Genomic DNA, 23,266 nt, shown 5'->3' on the forward strand with positions numbered 1-23,266 from the left:
AATGTTTTGAAGTGTACTCCCAGATAACACTCTTTTCCCTGTGCTGTTTCTCTCTTCCTGTTAATTCTTACAGTCCTTCATCTGTGTCAAGTTGTCTAGAGCAGTTCACAAGCACGAGTGCTAACCCAGAGTAGACTGTCAAGGAACAAGGCACAAACCCCAAACTGATTGTATGTTCTATAATTAGATTTCACCGACCAAGTAAGAAGTGTGAACTCCTAAATAACTATAACAGCCTTAACATGAAGTCCAACAGTCCTCTTTGGCACTCTGGTCTATCTTGCCACCCAGGCAGGCCTGCCTTTGTGTTAGATCGTCTCTTATGCCAAAAAAGACAGTAGTATTCAGGTTACTCTCAGTACAGCAGGTCAGTTGCACCTTAAATCTCTTATCAAAGACAACCCTTGAAAAAAACTAAAGATTTATTAACTAGGAAAAAGAAATAAGAGTTATTTACAAGATTAAAGCAGGTAAACATACACACACAGACGAGTTAGTCTTAGGTTAAAAAAGTACTCCTGAGGGGATTCTGCGCCAAAATATTCAAAATTTTGCATATTTTATTTGTCAAACTAATGCAATATAATCACACCAGTTTCAATTGTAGTTTAAAGAAATTATCAAAACAATACAATAGAGTAAAGTCACAATAACTATTCAGCATTTCCTAAACACATGAAAGTTAAGTTACGAAAACCTGGTAACTAATACCCTGCATTCCAATTATAATCCTGGATTTTAATTTAAATTACATATAGAACACCAAACAGCAATAAATAAATAAATAAAGAATGTAATTTTAAATTGCTCAGACTTTCACACATGAAAGTCGTACAGTTTTCCTAACCATTGTCCTAAACCTGGCTGGATACTTTGGGAAGTGCTTGGTTCTGATTGTCCTAACATTTTATTGACTGCTTGGTAAATGTTTTATTTGCCCTCAAAGTCTTTTAATTTAAAAAAAAAAAAAAAAAGAAGGGTAAGTAAAACAAATCCTGAGCTGTAATCCAACCCCATTGTGCCATTTTTGGCACAGGAAAAAAGTGAGAAAGAACATTGATCTTCCTAGCTGAGGATTCCCTTACTGTCATTTATAATAAGGCTCCTTTACATCACTCTGGCAATGTAGGGGCCTTAAAACTTTTACAGGTTTTATGTTCCTGCGGGAATTGACTGAGGATAGGAACAGTTAACTAACAGGAACATTAACAATGTTCCTATGGAGGCAGGCTGCTACATTTCTGCCTCAGCGAATGAGATCAATTAACTAGCAGACAGGCTGCTACATTTCTGCCTCCATGCCTGCCTTGTGTATAATAAAAAGCCCTACCCTTCCATGCCAGCAAGCTGCAGTAGCAAGCGAGAGGGACAGAGTCTCTCTCTCTCTCTCTCTCTCCCCCCTCACCCCCCCAGCTTTTTTGGCATGCACGTACGCCCAGTGCCCCCCGCCCCCCTGACAGTGATCAGGCACGCATGCTCAGCTCCCCTCCCCTGTCTCTGGCTGCTCCAGACACTGGAACAGACGTGCTGCCTGGACTGCTGGGGAAGAGGCGCATGTCCCCCGCCAGATTTTTTGCATTTTTCTGCATGGAGGGCACAGAAATATGTGGGCCATATGAATTCTGTGCCCCCGCAGGGGTGCAGAATTCTGTCAGAAGTAAAAAAGGTAACAGGCGCTGCTGTAATATGCAATAGGTTCTTTAGGGCTAACCCAAGCTAAGCAGCTTGGGGATCCTTTGCTTATGCTTAGAAATATTGCCCTCTCGCATTCCAAGCGGCATAGTGATCACAGTTACTCCTTGATAGGGATATTTATGCTCTTCCCCAGGCATTCAAGATGTGATGGGACAAGGGCTTGTGCACATACCCTCTTCATGGGTGAGGGGGAAGTAATCGGTCTTTTGTCCTCTGATGTTCCACAATGGTTTGTCTGGTGTTCATAGGTCTTCTTTTGTTGGGGAGGAGAGGAACCTCTCTGTTGTAAACTGGTAATGCTTCTTTCCTGTTTGTGGGGTTTTACAGTTTTAGCAAACACTTTATAGTTACAGAGCAAACAAATATTACCTTTATAATGTGGGATACAGATATTATAACTAATATTAATACATGCCACATCCTACAAGCATTTTATAAGTATAACCACTATACACTTTCTTATAACTCTATCTATTTTGACAACACTAACGCACAGGTGAGTCAGACTGGTTTCCAGCTATGCATTTGTCAGTGTTCAGTGAGGCCCATGGGCTTTGGCATGAGCTGGTACCTGATCTGCCATGTCACAATTCGTATTGAGCTCAGACTGGTGATTGTTAATGAGACAATACTCAATTTACATTTCAACCGATGGATAAACATTTCTGGTCTGACAGGAAACCAGTTTTTCACCTCTTCATTGCAAACTATAAGAACATATTTTCATTATATATACACATAACTTTTTACATAGTAGCAGTACATACATATGATTATGATATTCATAATTAGTATCACGTAAGCTGTTGTTAGAGACCTTACATGACACTCTTTGGTGAACTAGAATGTATATACCAAGCTTGGGAGATCCCTGTAACCTCTATGTATGCCCTCTGTGCCCCTGTGTCAGCTGGCATTGGTCACAGGTACTTTCTATGATTATCAAGTTAATACAGAGAATTAAGTTGCCTTTAAAAAAAAAAAAAATCATTTAATTGTTAAACATGTGAGTCCAGCCCATTTCTTTACTGTGTGGTTTTTTTTTTTTTTTTTTTTTTTGTAAGTATGCCTGTCAAATTTGTATTTTTCCAGTGTATATAGTTAGATTTGTAACATGTTAAACAGGATTATGGAACTGCAATAGAAGAACTAAGGAGACAGTTGGCTGAAAAAGATGACACTATAAAGAAGCTAAAACAACTTTGTCATGAAAATCCTAAAACTTTAAGGGTAACTGCATTAGCTGAAGGAGAAAATAAAGGGAATGAATACCTCCATAGTAAACAGGTAACTTTATGTTTAGCAAACACTTTCTATAAATATCAGAAACTACTTACAAATAGTTTATTTTCTAATTTCACTGGCAACCATCCCAGTGGCTCTCAGTACCTCCCTAAATTTAACATAGGTAGAAAATCTTTTTTTTTTTTTTTTTCTTTCAAATATACTTTAATTAACCAAATTTCTAAGTACAAATTCTTTTACTTCATAGATTTTCCCACTAACATCAAAGACACTTTCAAGCTAATAAAATATCAACTTCTCCTCCACTTATGAAAACCCTATCTCTGTAAATGCCTCTGAGAAAAGTGGTGCTTCAGAACCTACCTAGATAGTTAACTAATAGAAACTCTGGAGGACCAAAAAAGGGAACCATACTCAAGAGCTGAGGAGACCAAATTCCCTCTCTACCAGTTTCTGTAGGTCTGTGTCAATGGAATTCCAACTCAAGCACCTCTGTCAGTCTGAACTCTAACAGTGTGGTGCAGGGAGAGGCATGGTCCTACAGATCACTAGGTTCCAAAGCATACAGAATTTATAGGATAAAACCAGTACTTTAAATTCCACCTGGAAATTTACTGGACGAGTGTGCAACTTGCAGAGCATTAGTGTAGCATGACAACCTTGGGATTATGGACCCCCATCTGGAAAATGGAAAGTATCTCTAGCTCACACCCTGTGCTGTACAATTTTTCAGAGTCTGAGTGCATGCTCCTTTAGTTTACTTTGACACCTGTGTCAGTGGCATGGCTATAAAAGACCAGACCAGTGGTCCATCAAGTCCAGTATGCTCTCTTTGATGATGGCCAGCACCAGCTGCTTCAGAAGGAAGTGCAAGAAATGCAGTAGTGGGAATTTCAAAATAACTTGGCCACAGGGGAAGTTTCCTCTTACATCTACGTAACAGGTTTAGCAGCCACCCAAGAGCACACTTGTGGCCTCGGTGCCTCTGCAGTGCTCTGCTAATAATTTCTCCCTCAAAGAGCTCCTTATACAGACTCGCTTTTTCTAAGGTCAAAATACCTCTCCAGAGCTGGGCCAATTGGGTATCTAAAGAAGTGTAGTTCTGCAGGGATTCTCTCTGTCTTGTTGATACATTTTGGTATCCAGAAGAACTCCGCCAATAAAATTTCATTCATTGAACTGGTCAAATTTCTGGTGTGAAGGAAAGCTGTCAACTCTTTGTGTCAGAGAATACCTCACATGTTTCTACAGTGTGCAGCAAAATGGGGCCTGGGCCACAAGGTACCACGATAATACAAATAATTTACAATAATCACAAAATATCTTTGCTACGCTAGAGTTTCTCCAGGATGGCTGACTGGAACCCTACAACCAAGCACCTTTAGAAAAGTGGGTTGCATCCCTAGCAGCTTTCTTTTATGCAGGCACATTGGACTTCCCAACTGAGTACCCTCGGGTACCAAGATTTATCAGAACTCTCAGATTAGATAAGCCTGGGGTCAGCTTTTCTAGTTGCCATTACTTCTAAAAGACCAATTTTGAAATTAGTTCCTCAGTCTATATAAGAACCACTCTATTAAGGAAACGCTTATTCTGATAACTTCAGAAACCTTTGGCCCAGGGCAAGTTCTTCTTCCCACAATTCATAGGAAATATGAGTTCACCCATCATTTTGTTCCAATCTTGAACACCCCTTTTGAAGATTGTATCATAAGAAGGTATTCTTAGAGCTCTAAAGATGATATATCTCAGGCATGCAGGTACATATGCCAGTTGTACCCTTTTCATGATTATATCCAAAATGCCTTAGGACCTCAAAGTTGCCACAGGCAAAATGGTAAAATCCTGCACCAGTTGGCACGCTACTCATCTGGGAAACCATTCACTGAGGGAATCAAGGTTCCCTCCAGTTGCACTATGGGAAGAAAGTGTCTGAGCCTCATCTGAGGGAGACTTGCAAAGCAGGTTTCCATACCTCTGCAGAGGCATCCTTTGATATGAAGGTGCTACTGGTTTGTTCCGAAATAATTCTTTAAGTTACAAAGCTTTCACTTTATATCATGGAAACTTCCTGTTCCTTCCTATTTCTGCCTACCATAACAATAGTTTAAATTCTGCTTTATCCTTCCACTCACTAACCCTCTCTACTTCTGTGCATTGCTGCTTGCTACAGTCCATTTGGTTTAAATGAGGAGTGAAGCTCGGCAGCAGAATGAGAAATTTCTTACCTGATTATTTTCTTTTTGTTACCAGCTTCTGGTTCATTGAATCCAATCTGTTTGGTAAATGATTGTAAAACAACTTGTAAAAATAATATTATTTTTCCTCTGAAGGGAGACTCTCACGTACAGTTGCTCTAAAGTTGGTTTCAGTAATTTCAAGTTCTTGTCTTATTGCTATTAATTGGTTGCTGGCGTGAATCTACACCTTTGGAAGAACTTTTCTAGTAGCATGAGCTGAAAAGCAGGACTCAGTCCTGGACCTTCCAGCAACAACATAAAACCACCTCCAAATTCCCCAGGTGCCAGTCCCATTTGTTATGAATGAGGGGAGAAGCTGCTAACAGAAAATTATCAGGTCTGAATATTTTCATGGTATAGTAATAGTGAAATGTTTCTTACAAAAATAAGTATCTTTGGATATTAACTGCATGGGTCTTTTGAAATGGTTTAATATTGTCTTCCTGCACAACATTCATGAACTTAAATGTATTGAGCTTTTATATTGGAACATGTAGGTAGCTCAAACCTAATTTTGAAGCTTCCACTCTAGCATTGTTTTGACTCATTCTAAATCTTTTACAGTTTAAGGAAAAACAGAGAGAGAATAATCCTATAGCTGGACAAAGTATCCCAATAAGCTGCAATGAAGTTAAAGACAATCTATTATCAAAATGTCCAAGCAGTGTGTCTTCATTAGATGAAACTGAGGTTGGTATATAACTTTCTTTTAGGTGATAATGTGATGATAAAGCTTTTGTCTAATGGACACAGTAAAGCTAAAGAAATTATCTGTACAGTTCTCAAACTGTAGTCCACAGGCCTCTTCCTGGTGGCTTGCGGAGAACTGACAGGTCACTTGGTGCTGGTTCTTTGTTTCTAGCTGCTTCAGAGGTACCCAGGCTTTTCACTAATGTCTGTTGCTGTACTGGAAAAAGCAATAAAAAGAGCCATGCTAAAGGGAGGGAAAGATGTGGTGGTGGGCAGTCTCCCGGCTCTGCCGCTGACTTAGTGAATCCCGTTACCCCTTTGCACGTCTATAAAAGAAGATCCTACTTCATGGGATCTAAGTTTGCAAAATGAGTGAGTCTTAGATGAGACTTTTTATTTATTAAAGGCACTTTAAATGGGCTACCCTTAAGGCAAGTTTGATATGCCTTCTTCAGATCAGAGCTCCCTGTGAAGGTCTATAAGCTGGGTAAAGTCCCAACTCTCATTTAACTTGACCCTTTAAACTGCGAACTCTTTACTAACATGACATCTACATGATGAGTGATATCATTATAGATCCACCCCTAGCTTTGGAAATGAGACGGTACAGGGATTCTCACTAGACTACTGTTCCTGGATGTGTGCTCCATTTTCTAGTGGGAGCTGTTAGAAAGAAGGAGTTTTAACTGTCTTCCTTCTTTTCCTCAACCTCTGGGCTTTCTTGCTGCTGGAGTGGGAGCAAGGTCTCAGTACCCTACACCTCTACCATCTTTGCTAATATAGAGGTGTGGAAGGGTTTGCTACTCTATCCCTTCTCTAGCCTGTTTTCAGCTTGTCCTATCCCTAAATAGCCCCTGTCCTTGGCTAATTTCCAAGTAGCAGTAGAGTGAAATTGATGTGATTCCAATGAGCTTTGCTGCTGCCCGCAGGATTTTGAGCATCAGCAGCACAAACTTTCCAATGATATTACTTGTTCTCTACTATTGCTTCGGAAAGCAGTAAGCAGCTATAGAGCAAAGCTGGAGTTGTCTGTATCCCCGAGGAGATGACTCAGTAAGAAAGCACTGCATGGGGTTCATATTTGGAAATATATTCACAACCATGAAGGCTAGAAACAATTTTTTTGTTTAAAAAAAAAACACAACTTACAATTTACAACAGTTGAAGATGTAGGCTCCCTCACATGCCATGGCAAGTTTCCCAAATGCCAATAGCTACTGAGTGTGTAGATTTTTTTCAAGGGCTATGTTAATTTTTTAATTTTCATATCAAAGTTATTTTAAAGCTTGTTCAACAATATTTTTATTCTCTTTAATTCACCCCATGTGTCTTCAGGACCATTCAGACACTGTTCTGGACTCTTCTGAAGTATCTACAGAAAATGGGAGAGGTAGCAGGTTTCCTAAACCTGAGATGGAGATTCAGTTCACACCTCTGCATCCCAATAAAATGGAAGTGAAACACCAGGGCAGTGCCTTACCAGTGACCGTTAAAATGCCCAAGACAAGAAGGAAAAGGAAGAGTAATGAGCTAGATGAGGTAAGTCCTAAACTGAACACAAGCTTTTTAAAATTTACAGTACACAATTTGACCTATTACCGTGATCGATTTTTGTGTACCTTACTGTACTGGCAGTGGAATCCTATCTTAAAACTGAAACACATTGTCCCTTGTGTATCTGATTCGTATTAGAGCCAGCTAAAAATATTCTTAATTGTACGTTTTGATATATTTAGCCCAAAACATGACTTTAAATGTGTAACATGGTGTTAAAAATCTTTGTGTACTGTATAACTCCTATTAGCTATGCTGAGGCAGTTGATGGTGGGATTTCTGTCTGGTGGGGAAGTGCAGTGGTGATTTAAAACTGTATGGTACACACGACTGGTGATTAAATGGGTGGTAAGGAGAGGTGTTACTGCTTTGGATTGTGGTTTTTGTTTGTTTTTTTTGTAGCTCCGATACTGTGGCTTTAAAAATATGTCAACGGTATCTAGTGCTCTGGATGAGCATCCTTTGTGGCGGCTTATCTTCTCGGGTGGAACAAAAAATAAAAATGGTCTCTAGCTATGCAGATCAGCTACACAAAAGTGTCCTTTGTTTTGTATAAGTATTTGACTCTGTTCTTCATTTACTTAAAGCCTGAGAGTGGTGGCTTGACCCGACTTTCATTTCCTGAAACCAACCTGCCTTTTTCCTTTCTGACTTTAGTCGGAAGCAATTGTGAAATAATGCCAAAATGGAAGAGTCCGTCTGTTAAAGCTAGTGCCAGATTGTAATATGAGAGCCAGGCCACACACCCCTGGGGCAATATCCTGGTACCCGTCAGCCAGTGGCAGCCCTTTCTTGTGAGTTTGATGTAGGTCTCTCTCAGCACTTCTAAAGAGTCTTGGGATTGACTGGTGGGCAGGAGGGGCACCACTCATAAAATATGGCTGTGGGTGGAAGCAGGCTTTTTTCCTGAAAAAAGAGAAAACTTTGTGCTTCATTAGAACCTTTCATCCAAGAATCTCAAAATGCTTGTTTCAGCACACTGAGAAGTAGGTAAGGAAAGTAGAGACTTCAGTTCAGCGACCTTGGAAATGGTATTAAAAATCACAATTTCTGTATTTTGTTGTTTTCAAAAGTTAAGTGCAAAAAGTAACTGTTGAAGACTGTATAACTGAACATTGAACAGGAATTCTGCATTATAAAGTATTTTGGGAAAGAGAACATCCACAATTGTCTATTAAAATGACTTCTGTTTCTTCAACCAATTTTCTTCAAGAGCAATATGCTTTCAAGCTGCTGGAAAAGCAGATGTAGAAATAAGCATACTTCTGAAGGCCTTGGTCAGGTATTGAACCTCTTTGTCTGGGATAGATGAGCAGGTTTCATCTAACAGTTGTTTGTGCTGTAGATGAGTACTTTAGAGATACTTTTATACTGAAATACTCCCTCTTCATACCCCATTTAGCGTTTAGATAAGTCACAATAACATTGCAATGCCACTGAACTAAAATTAGTACCTTCTAGGACTATTTTCTTATCTGAATTTTATTACCACCTATTTTTTTTAAGTCTGGACAATTTTCTATTCTAATATACTTCAATTTTTTTTCCCTAAATTGGACACAGACCACAGAGGAAAACATAACCAAAAAAGAGTCTTCAACAAACCTGAATATCAGAGTTAAAAGTACTGAATTATTTTGTTTATATTTTTCTGAAACTTCCAAACTATGTCTTTCAAGACACAAGGTTGAAATTAGTGGATAAATGTCAGGCATAACTGGTGGTAACATATTTTCAGCACTAAGACTAGAGGAGGAGAAGGAAAAAACTCTTTAGACACCTAAAAAGTGCATGTGTGAGGGTTGGTTTTAGTTGATACTTATTTAGCAGGTTTAACATTTCAAATTTAACCGTTTAACAGAGGATTCCATGTTTAATTCAGTAACTTCGTTCTTCACCTTATTAGCCCTTCGTTCCCTGCACAATTAGGTTTGCTTGACAGCCCATGTACCTGAAATCACTCCTATGTGTTCTCTCTTTCTAAAAGAACCCAGCCACAAGTAAGTGTTATCAAAATCCCATGCCAGGATTTTCAACTACTATATTTGATTATATCTTTTGGTTGAACTGTCAGCGTGCAATCTTGCTTTACACAGATCTTTAAAGAAAAGTTTATTATACATGGAAGTGACATCACATCCCAAAATAGAAGATGCCTTAACACTGACAGCTCAACAATGGTAAAATGCTGAATTTACATCAGAAAGCTAAATTTACATTCATTTATTGAGTGACTTCCAACTTTAGTTTTAAGATATTTGACAAAAGAGCACCCATACAGATGAAATGGGGGAGAAGAAAAATAGCAAATGTCAGAATGGGATAACTACCATTATTTCCAGTTGCCTTTAATTCAGAAGATTTAGACTTTGATTTAGGTGTGAATAAATCTCTCTATTATGTACCACTCAGGAAATGCTGGCTAGTAGCTCATTAATGTCTGACTATAGCACTTCAGATGTTGGTTGCTTCTTTAATATGCATAACACTGCTACTTCTCCCAGAAGAAATTTTGTAACCTAGATACAAATTGCAGTTGAAGTTTACATATACTTCATTTTCTTAGGACTTTGTCAAGAGTGAAAACAAGAAAAATGCCACACCTACAGCTGATGTTAGTTCACCTATAAAGTCCGGTTCTGCTAAAATCAACAAGAAGAAAATGGTTTGTTTTATTCTGTTCTTCAAGTTGGTTTGGACATTTTTATGTGAATATAGATATATGCAAATAATTAAGGGGCTTTGAAAAGGAACTTTTTTGGTTTTCCTAAGCAGTATTTTCACTTTATGTATATACTTGTCTGGCCTCCATACCAGCTTATGGTGCCATCCCATTAGATTCTGCAAGTTAGTTAAAGATGGTAAATATGTATTAGGCAGGGAGATCTTTAAGGAATACCTGGATGCTACAGGTAGTGGTGTAGGTGATTCTGTTGCACAGCTTCTCTCCTCATTCATTACTCGTGGGCTAATGCCCCTCACCTGTGGAACTTGGAGGTGGTCCAGTCTTGTTGCTAGAGGTTCCAGGACTAGGCTCTGTCCTTCAGCTCAGGCCCCTCCAGATTTTCTGCCTCCAATGGTGGCACAAGTTGGTGGTTCAGTTTCTCCCAGCCACTTGGTTTTAAAACCTTTGTTTTTATTCATTTTTGTGCAGTTGTGATTTTAATCCTCCTCCTTTCCTGGATTGGGTAAATAGCAGCATAATGATTTAAAACACCTGGATCTGCAGCTGGAGCACCACCTTTTCAGAGTCCTCTGCCCTTACTCAGGCATGGCAGAGCTGTCCTGCAAACATCTGACTTAAATCTAAGCAGTGCCCCTGACATGAGGCAGCACTTACAGGTTTTACAGAGGGTGAATTTGCCCTGCCTGTGGCCAGCCAGCTGACACATGCCCCTCAGTACCTCTGACAATTTTTGTGATTCTCCTATCAATTTTTTCTGTTTATAAAATGAGTTTCTCTCCACTGTTGCTGTGCTAAGAATTCTCATAAACAGAGGAAACTGGTTGGCTAAATTAGTAATGGTATTTGTAATGAAGTATCATCTACTGGCCCAAATCATGTCAAGCTAGGAGCATTTGAGGTAGGTGCTGTGCAAAGGCATAGTTATACATGGTCACACCTAGTCCTGGATTTGTGTAGACCAACCTTTGTAGCTACGTAGCAAGAGCCCCACTGATTTTAAAAGGGATCCCATGGACACAAAGGTGTGCCTAAATGATCCTATAGAAGAATCCGGGCCTAAATTAAGTCAAGAAACAACAAATGAGAAAAGAGGGGAATGTTCTGTTCAGAGGAAACCCTGAAACTAACTAGGCACAATGCTGCCTAATACCCAATAACAGTAAAATAGCAGACAAATAACTTCCTTGAATCTTTCAGTCATAGTTGAGCAGGTAATTCCAGACAAGTGTGATTTATTTATTTTAAGTTCTGCCTTACAATCGTTTAATGTTGCTGAGTGCTATTAAACTGCCACCATTTCCCACCATATATAAGGGTGAAACAATCCATGTATGTCCCAAAAATTGTTTGGAAGATACTTTGAAATCCTCTGAAGTGCAACAAAATTGTGTAGTTTTAAAGCTTTCACAGAGTAAGTATCAACATGCACACAATACATGGAGTGAAATCCTGGCCCCTTTGAAGTCAATGGGAATTTTGCCACTGATTTCAGTGAGGCCAGGACCCCTGGTTTTTGTAATGTTTATACCTTGGTGGATTTTTGTGTTGCAAAACATTGTTTTGTTAAACGCTGTTGCAGCCTGAATATTCAGATTGACTTTGCTATGCATATTAGTACATACACGAGTGTCCTTAGCCCTCAAAGGGTACAGGGTTAGGTATAAATTAATAACTGCAGTCCATATGTAATGTTAAAGTAAAAATGAGCCACCTGATTATCAAACTTAATTTGTGGACTAAAAGATAAGTGAAATTGTGGTTCTCTACTTAAAATATTAACTAGTATTTCTGTTTAGATGGCCACTACACAATCATTTAGAAAGGAATACCCCTTAAGAAAACAAGTATCAACTTCAAGTACAAAGTCAACTCAGAAAAAAGATGGAACCCTACAAAAGCTTGGAGATTTCTTTCAAAGTTCTCCTACAATTATTCACTCCAAAGGTTTGTATAGAGCAAACTAGAAGACCTCTCTTTTTCTGTGATTCCTGTTAGAAAAATGTAGAAAGAGGCCAAGTGGCTAATGTAATATATTGGCTTGCAAATGTGGCATAGTAACTGCTTCACAAATGCAATGTATAGCTGTTTGTTTTGCAGCCCAGGTTCTTCCACAATTCTGGACATCTGGGCCACGTTCCTCTCTCTCTGCAGCTCACAAAGGTTGAGCAACATTTTGGGCATGGTCTGGCCATACCCTCTCTGCTCCTGCTTGCTGCTAGATTCTCTGCTGCCGCAGCAGTGGACAGTGACAGTTTCTTTTGCTCTTGCCCTTCTTCTAATTTAACTTTTCTGTCCAGATTTTTGGGCAGTGGGGAGCAGTTGTTCTCCCTCCTTGATATTCCTCCTTCTCCCTGGGTCAGTTAACCATTCAGGGGTTTAATCCTCCCTGAGCCTCTGCTGCAGTGTCTCCCTTCTGGCTTCTCTGCCCCTCACAGGCATGGCAGAGCAGCCAAGAAAGTACTGAGTTAAATCCTAGCGGTGCTCTATATGTGAGGAACCCTTCCCAGGCTTGGCAGAAACCAAATTGTGCCCAGCCTGTACTCAACCTTCCGTCCCTAACTCCGCTAGGTCCCAGGGCTGTGAGGCAGGCAGGCGGGCGGAGTCCCCTACACACCAAGGCAGCCGCCGTATACAGTCTTTCATAAGGACAAGTCCAGCTCCGCCCACATCCTGCATTCCTCCCAAAGGTGGTCTCCACCTACCACATGGGTCAGGACACTTTTCTACCAGTCCTCTGCACCAAGCTTCATGCGACTAGTGAGGAGCGCCATCTCCACACACTCGATGTGAGGCGGGCTCTGGCTTTCTACCTCGAGCGGACCAAGCTGTTCAGAAAGTACTCGCAACTGTTCGTCGCCTCGGCTGAGCGCCCGAGAGGCCAGTAGATTTCCACTCAGCGGCTTTCCAACTGGATCACTTCATGCATCTGCTCCTGTTATGAGCTGGCAGGTGTCCCCTCACCGCCCATTGTGAGGGCGCACTCGACCCCGGGCGCAGGCCTCGTCGGCTGCCTTAGTCACCCACATCCCTATACAGGACATCTGTAGGGCTGCCACGTGGTCTTTGGTTCACACGTTCACCTCGTACTGTACGATAGTCTCCCAAATCAGGGATGATGCCAGGTTCGGCAGGGCTGTACTTCGTCCCGAGAACTTGTGAACTCCTACCCACCTCCGGACGGTAGCACTTGCAATCACCTATTGTGGAATACACATGAGCAATCACTCGAAGAAGAAAAGACAGTTACAAAAAGGTAACTGGTGTTCTTCGAGATGTGTTGCTCATGTCTATTCCACATCCTGCCCTCCTTCCTCTCTATTGGAGTTATCTGGCAAGAAGGAACTGAGGGTGGGGGGACTGCACAGTTCCCCTTATACTGTGGCAGGCAGTTGCCACTCCAGGGGATGCGGGGGACGCTCCCCCACGGGTACTGCTAGGGAAAAAACTTCTGGCACCAGTGCACGTGGTGAGCATGCACACCTATTGTGGCATAGACATGAGCAACACATCTCAAAGAACACCAGTTACGAAAAGGTAACTGTCTTATCTCAGGAAGTATGTCCCAGGGGACCCCTGCAGAATAAAGAGGGGAGGCTTGTGGGGCCACAATTCCCTCCCACCTCAAGTCTTAAAGTGGGTCCTGAGCATTCTGGGGGGGGTGGGGGGAAAACACACCACACAAAAAACACACAGGTCTTTTAATCAACCTCCCTCCCAAGTCAGCCAGGATGGCTTGGATAATGAATTCCCACTCCCCTCCCAGCAGGGGAGGATTCTGAGACAGACCTCTTGAGAGGACTCTAGGCCCTAGAGAAGGTAAAGCCACAAGAGGCCTCACCAAAGCCATAGAGACCTTCTGCATTCCCAAAGCACGCAAATAAGATTATTAAAAACTAAAAAGGGAAAGCAAAAACCCAAATAATCCAGAGCTACGAGTCCTTTGACTCCTCCCTCTCCTCTACTGAGGAAGGCAAGTTACCTGGCTCAGAAACCTGAACAGCCTTCTGTAAGCCTCAGTGTAAATTTCTCCTCTCAAAATCCTCCCCTTAGGCTGCAGTATCCCTTCACTCCTCCTTCAAAGAACCAGACGGATAAAGGCAAGCCTATTAACAAGAGCAATCTCAGGGTCTATAAAATTCAAGAACCGAAGAGCTCTATTGCTGAGACACCAAAGGTTGATGCTCCTATAGCATCCCTGACCAGGGACATTATTATTCCTTCCGAAGGGGAGTTCTACCCTAAGGAACCCATGGATAGAAAGATGAAACCCACTCTTGAAAAGGGCTCTGAAGCCACCTTCACTACCCTCCTGTGTGTCCCTGGCAGCAACCTGCTTTGCAGAAGCTTCTCATTTCTGGCTAGAAGATCTCAAAGCCTTAGGGTGATCTTTCTCCTTAACTTCAGCTCCACTTTAAAGAGAGTCTCTCTAGCACCCACAGCATTTGTAGCTGAAGCCTCAATGGATACAATGAAGTTCTCCAACTGAGCCATGGCTTCCACTTCGGAGTGTGGATATTCACTCTAAGCAGGTCCCAAGCTTGGCCAAGTTTACAGGCTCCCTCCTTTAGGAAAAAAGCTCGGATACAGTGGTGGTTAACAATGCAGCAAATCCAGACAATCTCTCTCCTCACCACTAAGCATCCTCGGGAGACACTATAGTCCAGCCTTCAAACAGATGAGATCCTTCCCTTGTCAGCACAGAAGTGCCAGCAAAGGGGCAACAGATTTCCAAAGGGACAACAGTGGAATCACAGTCCGGGGGAAAGTCCAGATGAACGTCCGCCACACATAAAATCCACTTTGACAGATCACATAGGCTTCCTCCCAGAGCTGAAGCTAAGGGGACTGATTTCCCATTTCCTAGCGGAATGGTTTTCATACATCACTGACAAGTGGGTCAGGGAGATAGTGAGCCAGGGATACACCATCGAGCTGCAGGCTCCACTCCATCTTTTCCTTCTTGCAGTCACCCAGCTTCAACGACCCTGTAAAACAATCTGATCCAGAACAAAATATATCCGCTTCTGGATATGGGAGTTATAGTGTTCCCTCAGAAGAAAGATTCCCCAGGTTCTACTCCATCTACTTCATTGTACAGAAGTACAGGGGGTGGGGAGGTGTCAGAGCCATTCTCGACCTCAAAAGTCTCAAGTGGAGGAACAAAATAAAGTTTCAGATGGAGACCCTGGCTATGGTCTCATCCTTGTCCCAGGAGCACTTCTTGATTTCAGTAGATGTAACTGACACATATCTCCATATCCCCATCAGACTGTCACCACAGATTTCTGAGGTTCACCTGCAGCAGGAAATATTAACAGTACGGAGTACAGGCCAAGTAGGAGTGTTCGTCCCCCAGGGTTTTTAAAAAGGTGGGAGTGGTGGTGGCAATAGCGAGACTCAGGTTGCAGGGAATTCACCAGTACCCTTGATGACTACATGATCTGAGCTCCATCACAGTCAGCAGTGCACAGGATTTTCCAGGAGCATGGCTTCATCAGTGCCAACAGAAGTTCTCTGGTTCCATCCAGGAATTTGTTTTCTTACTCCCGAGCTGCAGGAGGCCTACTAGAGCACTATTCCTCCAACTGCTATGATTCCTGGTGTTGTGCATAGGGACGCTCCATGGGCACAATCACGCATTAGTATGAATGCTTGAAAGCTTCTAAAGATGTGGGACCATACCCCAGAACATCAAGTACAGGTTCTAACACAGATGTTCGACTTCTTATAATGTTGGTTGCCTTATAACAGTGACTGTAAAAGCATGCCCGTCTGCCTTCTAGATCCTTTAATCCTTGGAACCAATGCCAGCCTGGAGGGCTCGGGCGCTCATTTGGAGACCCAAACAGCCCAGGGCATCTAGAGTGAGGAGGAAAAGGCTCACAACATAAAGTTCCTAGAGCTGAGAGTAATTAAGCTAATTCTGCAGACGTTCCAGCCCACCTTAATGGGGAACCATTACCTGATTCAATCAGACAATGACTACGGTCACCTATTTAAATACCCAAGGACGAACAAGGAGTCCAGCATTACACGCAGAAGCAATGGAAATTAATGGGGTGGGTGGAACAATTCCTCCTTTCCCTCGAGTGATCCACATCAAACTAACCTGAACCAAAAGGCAGACTGGCTCTGCCAGCCCAGGATTAACAACTCCAAGTGGTGCCTGAATCAGGAGGTTTTCAATTTCATCCTTCAGATGTTCGGCCTCCCCAACCTGCTCGCAAACTGTATAAAATGCAAACAGGCCAAAATACTTCACAAGGGAGGCAGACCCCAGATCCATGGGGACAGATGCCTTATGACACAGTTGACCACAGGTCGTACTTTACACATTTTCACTCTTTTCCACTACTAGGAAAGGAAGTCCAAATATTAAAACAAGAACAGGCAACGGTAACACTGGTAACTCCTCATTGGTCAAAGATCTTGGTTCTCAGACCTGATGGAGCTGAAACTCCACCTTCTGTGAAGATCAGATGTCCTCTCATAAGGTCCTCTTCTTCATCCAAACTCAAAATGATTTCAACTAATAGCCTGGCTATTGAGAGGGAATCACTAGAAGGTCTCTGTCTGTCCTCCAGTGTCATTAAAATATTGCTTTAGTCTAGGAGAGTATCCACACTAAAAGCATACTCTTCTCTCTGGTCCAGATTCAACAACTGGTGCCAAGAGCACAATGCAAATCCCAGAAATCCAGGAATTCCAACCATTCTGGACATTCTTCAAGAAGGAAGAGTCAGAGGCCTTCAGCCCAGGACCATTGCGCATGAGATGTCTGCTTTTAGTAGTGTGTTTTCAGGATCCTCTGGGTCCCTGGCAAACAGTCCACAGGTAACCAGATTCCTTCAAGCAAAGTAGCCAGATCTGCAATGGGATCTTCTGCTAGCTTTGAGGGCCCTGACAAGCCATCCCTTCACGCTTCTGACTTCAGTGTAGGCCTTTAATTTATCCATTAAGGCTGGTTTCTTAGTAGCTGTCCTGTCTGCCAGGCAAGTATTGGAGATGGCAGACATCTATACAAGAACCGTACACATGTTCTATGAGTAAAAGTGGTGCTTTTGACATCAGAATCCTTTCTTCTGAAGGTAAATTCCTCCATCCACACTTCAAGAAGTTGTGCTTCCGTTGTTCTGCCCAAAACCACAATATCCAACTGAAAAAGGCATGGCACACCTTAGATGTCAGAAGTCTATCTGAAGTAAACAGAATCCATGAGAAAAATCAGGTTCCCTATTTGTATCTTTCGATCCGAAATGCCAGGGACTCAGATTCTAAGTCCTATTGTGGAAGCCTACAAATCACCAGAGGCTTCTGTCCTTGCAAGGATCAAGGCACACTCCACAAGATCCTTAACAACCTCAAGAGCAAAACGAGCAAGTGTGTCACTTCAGAAATTTGAAAACTGCCACTTCGTCTCCAGCATTAAGAACTACAAGGTGGACCTTCTGTCTTCTACAGAGGCCTCCTTTGGCAGGAAGGTGCTGCAGGTGGTGGCCCAGAAATAATACAGACTCTTGAACAAGCTGACAAAAAGGAGTATTTCTTTCCTACCAACTTTTGTTTCATAACCCTCTCTACATCTGTTTTACTGCTTGCGTCTCCCCAAACATCCAGAAGTGTGGGAGATGCTGGGAAGCAAAATAAATTTCTTCTTGATGATTTTCCATTCTGCTAGCAGCATCTTCCACAATACTGCCAACGCTGGACGGCTCATGAGTCAAGGGTGAGGTATTGGAAGGGTTAGCATATGACCATCTTCTTTGGTCTAATGTACATAGTAGTTTTATCTCTGGAATATTTGTTAATGTTATGCAAATTTTATAGTTCGGGAATAACTCATCTGGCAGCAAACAGTAGCAGAGAAGGCATGGCCAGACCATGTAGTGCCAGAATGCTGATCTGCCTCTGTAAATTGCAGAGAAAGGAGAGCAGCCCAGACATCCAGAATTGTGGGAGACGCTGCTTGCAGAAAGGAAACTTTTGGTAGGAAATTTTCTGTTCTCTTGAGCATACTTTATCAGCCTATCCTATGTTTGGCTGTGTTGGATGTAAATGAAAAGCACAACTATTGTTTTATTTTAGCTTTTCTAGTTTAAAAACAGAATTACTGCCCAATAAAGCATCGTAAGATGAATAAAGTATTTGCCATTCTTTGTTGTTTTTTTCTTATAGTAGTTGTGATCAGCGCTTATTTTATTAGGCAATGTACAAACAAAAAAGACAGTCTCTGCCCCAGGGAACTCTCAATCTAAGATTCAGTAAAAATGTAACAGATAAACAGTGTGGTGGGAGGACAAGATTATAACTAGGCTTGGAAGGATTAGATTTGTATCGATAAATGTCAGTAAACATTGATTTCACCGTACAAATGCAAACAGACAAAATAGTTCTTTTGCTGATAATCGAAATTTACAGATAGGCAAAATAAGAAAAATGCAGCTTGAGAACTTATTAGGGTTTGATTTTAAGGCTATTTACTTGGTTTATATTTTGATGTGTGATTTTGACAACTTGTGTTTGAGCAGTTATAAACTTCTAACTTTTTGTACTCTAATGTCATTACATTATTCTGAGTCCTCTAAGGGATTTTTTTTTTAAGTGCTTTAAAAAGAGAGTCTACATTGGAAAAAAAAATTCTGCATGTGCATAAATTTTTCAGAACAATAATGCTCACCATTTTGAATTAAGTTTATAATAGGGCATGATTCTGAAATTTATTTCACCTGGATAGGTAAGAGTAATTTCAAGGAAGTCAATGGGATTGCTGTACAATTGACAGCGGACTCAAACTCCGAATCTGTCCCTTCCTAGGAAGTGAAAAAGTTACTTAATTTCGCTTAATTTATTTGGCACATGCAGGTATGCTGTAATCCATATTTTCTAAATCTCTTAAAAATCAAATGTGTATATAGTAAAGCAAGGTTTTATTCAAACTATTTCCTCTTTAAAAACCTTTTCAGCTGTGATTAGAGGAATATATTATAGCTTTTTAAATATTCCCTTGATTCCTTCTAATAAATGCTCTTTTTGTTTAAAAATAATATTGATCAAAATAAAATGTCTTGTAGCAAAGAAGCTGATTGCAACAATAAGCTCCCCCAAAACTACAGAAGTGGAAACTCACAAAGCAAAGGAGCTCAAGCCGAAACGAACTAAGCGAAAGCTGTACTCAACTGACATTTCCTTTCCTTTAGACATTCCTGGTGATGTGGTAAGTGACATACTTTCCACACACGCTGCAGTGAGATAAGTTAAGTCAACCTGAGATATAGTCAATTTACAAAAATGAGTTAAAAATAGTGACACATACTTCAGTTCCCCCAACTCCACTTTGCCAATCTTCATGGTTTTACAGACGCATCTTTTTTCTCCTCTTGACTCTCCTCTCTTGGCAGCTGTTTGTAAGATCTATATAAATGGGAGAAGCTGAGTTGCTCTACAGGGGATATAGTGAAAGTGCTGCCAAATGCACAAACTGACCCATTCCTTTCTCTAGTCATAATCGTTTTGGGGTAGGGCAACAGAAATGTTTTCAGCTATTGTAGTTAACAAGAAGATATTTTTGTTTTCAATTGACTGCATCAATTTAAATGTAAAAGGAAAATGATAAATGGAAATGGATACCTATAACTAATTAATGAATAAGGAAAATGCTTGATTTAAACCCTGAGGATAAGATTCTGTGCTGCATCACTAAGACCACAGGCCTGTCCAAGCTATGGAAGTCTCCTGGAGCTGCCCTGTGATTTGGAGCAATACCTAGAAGCTCCACAGCCTTGCATGCTGGGCACCACACGGACACATCCCTCCTAGTGCAGTCCCTGACATGTCCCATATGCCAAGGCTTGCAAGAGTGTCCTTGGAGGATAGTCATATGGCTCTCTGAAGTTCTTGCACTGGAAGAATGCTCCACCAGCTGGAAGCAGGGCTTTTAAGACCCCTTTATTCTGCTCTGGTCCTTTTCCCCATTGTGAAGGGGCCAGAGCAGGGAGTGAGGATCTCATTCTTATGTCTCAATCCTACAAATTCTGATGCAAATGAGTAATCCCATTAACTTTAGTGAGAGCAGTCTGAAGGGGGGGGGAAGAGGGGCACAGAAACTAGACTGCATAGGATCCAAGACACTGGACAACCCAGGGAAGGTCAAGGGAAGATTAAACTTTTTTGTTTTACATATTGTATGCAGTGGTGGTATAGCCAAGTCAGTCCCAGGGTATTAGAGAGACAAGGTGGTTGGTAATACTTCACTCACCGCGTCTCACTTTTTTTTTTTTGGTGCGTTAGTACTCGAAGTTTAGGAATGGAAATTGTTTCCAATCAGAATGGTTTCACAATTTAGTCTCACATTAATTTCTATGCAAACATAGTCTGACACATCCTAGTCTTTGCTGGGAATTCTCCTCCCCCCCCCCCATGAAATTTATGGGGAGTTCTGTACATTGACCTAAGACTACAATGGATCCTTTAAAAAAAGTTTAGTAGCAATATTGTGCAATTTATTATGAATACAGCTCAGGGACACTAGAAAATTGGTGGGTGTTTTATGCAACTAACTGCATGAATGACATTGACATATGATTCCATATTAAACATTTATCTGAGGAAAAGCAAAAATAACTTTCAAAATGTCTCGGTTTTTTTAGATTGTTATGGATCAAAAGGAAAAGGAAAGCGATCATCTAATCATCAAGCGACGACTGCGGTCAAAAACAGCAAGATAAATGGTCATGTAGAAGCATGTTTATATAATTCTTAATCAGGTCATATTTCTATTGTATTATTTTCAGTTGATTGTATATAATAAATTGTAGCTCCTTTATTGTACTCTCATTCCCTCTGTATAGTTTTGTTTTAAACCTTCAGAAGTACTGTATAAAATCACAAATCCATTAAAGCTGAAATGTAGTTCAAAAAAGTTTACACATCTGTGACTTGTTTTATAACTCGATGTCTTTTTAAAAGGGTCCAGGAATGCCACTCTTAAGTGAACATAAGAACGGCCACACTGGGTCAGACCAATAGTCCATCTAGCCCAATATGCCGTCTTATGACAGTCACCAATGCCAGGTGCTTCAGAGAGAATGAACAGGCAATCAAGTAATCCTTCCCCAATCACCTATTCCCAGCTTCTGGGAAAGACAAGTTATATAGGGAGTATATCTGGTACTCAACCATGTAATCCCTATGTGTGTTTTATATATATATATATATATTAAAAAAAAAAAAAAAACCACACACACACACACACAACCTCTATAAGGTATAAGCACAATACACTGAAGAATCTTTACTCTTTTCAGTCACTTAAGCAATTTTCAAAGTTTTACTGTTTGTGCCAAGATAGTGCTCAGTATGCTACAAATTAATGTTGCATACACCCAGCTCCATATGCCTTACTATTCACTAATTCATAACACATTTTCTCCTTATTCTGTCTTTCCCCTGCATTCTTAGCATATGCCAGAAGCCAATAGAAGGCATTCTCAGACTTGGATGATAACCTTTTCCCTGACTCCTAAACCAAACTAAAGGAATCTCCTGGTGTAGAGGAGCGGACTCACCCCTGCGGCAGCGCCTCCTGCTGGTCACTTCTGGGAATTAGCTCACCAGCCTCTGGAGCACCCTCTGCAGGCTGGTGATACACCTTGTCCCTACTTCTGGCCCCTGTGTCCCTCTCAGGACCCCAGTGCCCCTTGCTCTGGGTGCTCCCCCCTGGCAGTACCCACCCACATGCTAGGTCTCCCCTCCCAGGGGAACCCCCACCCACTAACCCCACCTCACAATAAGGCCACTGCCAGTCACCAACTAGCCCCCACTCTCTGGGGCAGACTGCAGTATAGGCCACTCATCATCAGCAAGGTTGGGTTTGGACCTGCTGTCCTCTGCAACCCCCATACCCCTTGGTCTCCTACTAGGGCATAGGCTGGAGCTCCTCAGCCTTTCCCCAGCCCTGCTCCACTACAGGTACCCTGTCTCAAGCTTGCTGCAGCCAGGCCCTTCTCCCTCTGAAGGCAGAGAGAGACTGCTGACCTCTTGACTCCCAGCCTTCTTATACAGGCCAGCTGGGGCCTGATTGGGGCGTGGCCCAGCTGGGGCTACTTCCCCAATCAGCCCAGTAGCTTTTCCCTTTGCCCCAGCCCTCTGCCAGGGCTGTTTTAAACCCCTCAGGCCGGAGTGGGGTAACCACCCCACTACACGTGGTCACATTGTGCCCATCCCAGAGCAACCACCTCCTTCACCACTCCTCAGGACTAGGCTAGTATGTGGGGAGGAAGAGGTTGTTGGAAACTGGCTAGCAGCTACTATGTATCCTAATTATTTCCATGATTACATGTTACAGTGATGTTACAAACACAGATTTATGGAGCAGGATCAAAGAGAATGGCCAAGTAAAATTGAAAACCAAATTTGAAAATCCCTTGAGAAACATCAGAGATGTGGGGAAAATTCCTTTAGCTCTTTCAAAAATTCCACATGGTCTGTTGCTCCTGGTCAAGGAGAAACCGGTCTGCATGATAGATAAAGCAAGAGAGGTTAGTTTTTGAAAGACACTCTGACCTTTTTAGTACTCCATCTATAACCAACTGTATTAGCGCTGGCTCAACAAGAGAAAATTTGTTAATTACTGGTAAGTTCAGTGCTGCAGGAGACACTAGTTTGACTTCCAAACTTGGGGTCTTATTGCTACTATCCTCATCCTTAGGTGAGGGGCCTGGGATTCAACAGATGCTGACCCGGGGATGTATGTGGGAGGAAATATCACAGAAGTGGCATTCTCCATCTCCTGTTCCCTGAATTCTTGAAAATCCTTCTGACTGATCCACAACATGGAGGATCTAGGGTTGGGAGCTGGAGGATGTCCACAGAGGAGGTGGTTTTTCCTCCTGAATCTGAGAGTCATTTGGTAAATTACTGTTGACTTGCCTATTTATCCCTCCACAGTTTGGCAAACTCCCAGTTCCTTCCTTGGGGGTAGCTGTGGAGGCCAATAGCAGTGCAGAGACAAAAGGCCTTCATGTGGATGGCCTGTGGATCATCTAAGCTTCTTGGGCTTAAGGAGTAGAATACTTGGCCAACATTGTGGGGAATCAAATCCTTCCCAGGTCTATCCCTCCCCTCCTTTCTCAATGGAAGAATTCTAGGAAAGCTTCAC

The 23,266-nt window shown here is 41.8% G+C and overlaps 1 protein-coding gene across 1 annotated transcript in view; it reads left to right on the plus strand.

Annotated features, from left to right (window-relative positions):
- KIF20B (kinesin family member 20B) overlaps positions 1-20,945 on the plus strand; it is a 75,711-nt gene extending 54,766 nt beyond the window's left edge. Inside the window, exons 25-31 of the mRNA XM_034776859.1 lie at positions 2,821-2,982; positions 5,745-5,870; positions 7,206-7,409; positions 9,991-10,089; positions 11,907-12,054; positions 19,182-19,324; positions 20,757-20,945. Of these exons, the coding sequence (XP_034632750.1) occupies positions 2,821-2,982; positions 5,745-5,870; positions 7,206-7,409; positions 9,991-10,089; positions 11,907-12,054; positions 19,182-19,324; positions 20,757-20,834 (960 nt within the window). The 3' untranslated portion in view covers positions 20,835-20,945. The remainder of the gene's footprint in view (positions 1-2,820; positions 2,983-5,744; positions 5,871-7,205; positions 7,410-9,990; positions 10,090-11,906; positions 12,055-19,181; positions 19,325-20,756) is intronic.
- The last annotated feature ends 2,321 nt before the right edge of the window (positions 20,946-23,266 follow it).

Source organism: Trachemys scripta, chromosome 7 (assembly GCF_013100865.1).
Source record: "Trachemys scripta elegans isolate TJP31775 chromosome 7, CAS_Tse_1.0, whole genome shotgun sequence".
Lineage (NCBI taxonomy): Eukaryota > Metazoa > Chordata > Testudines > Emydidae > Trachemys > Trachemys scripta.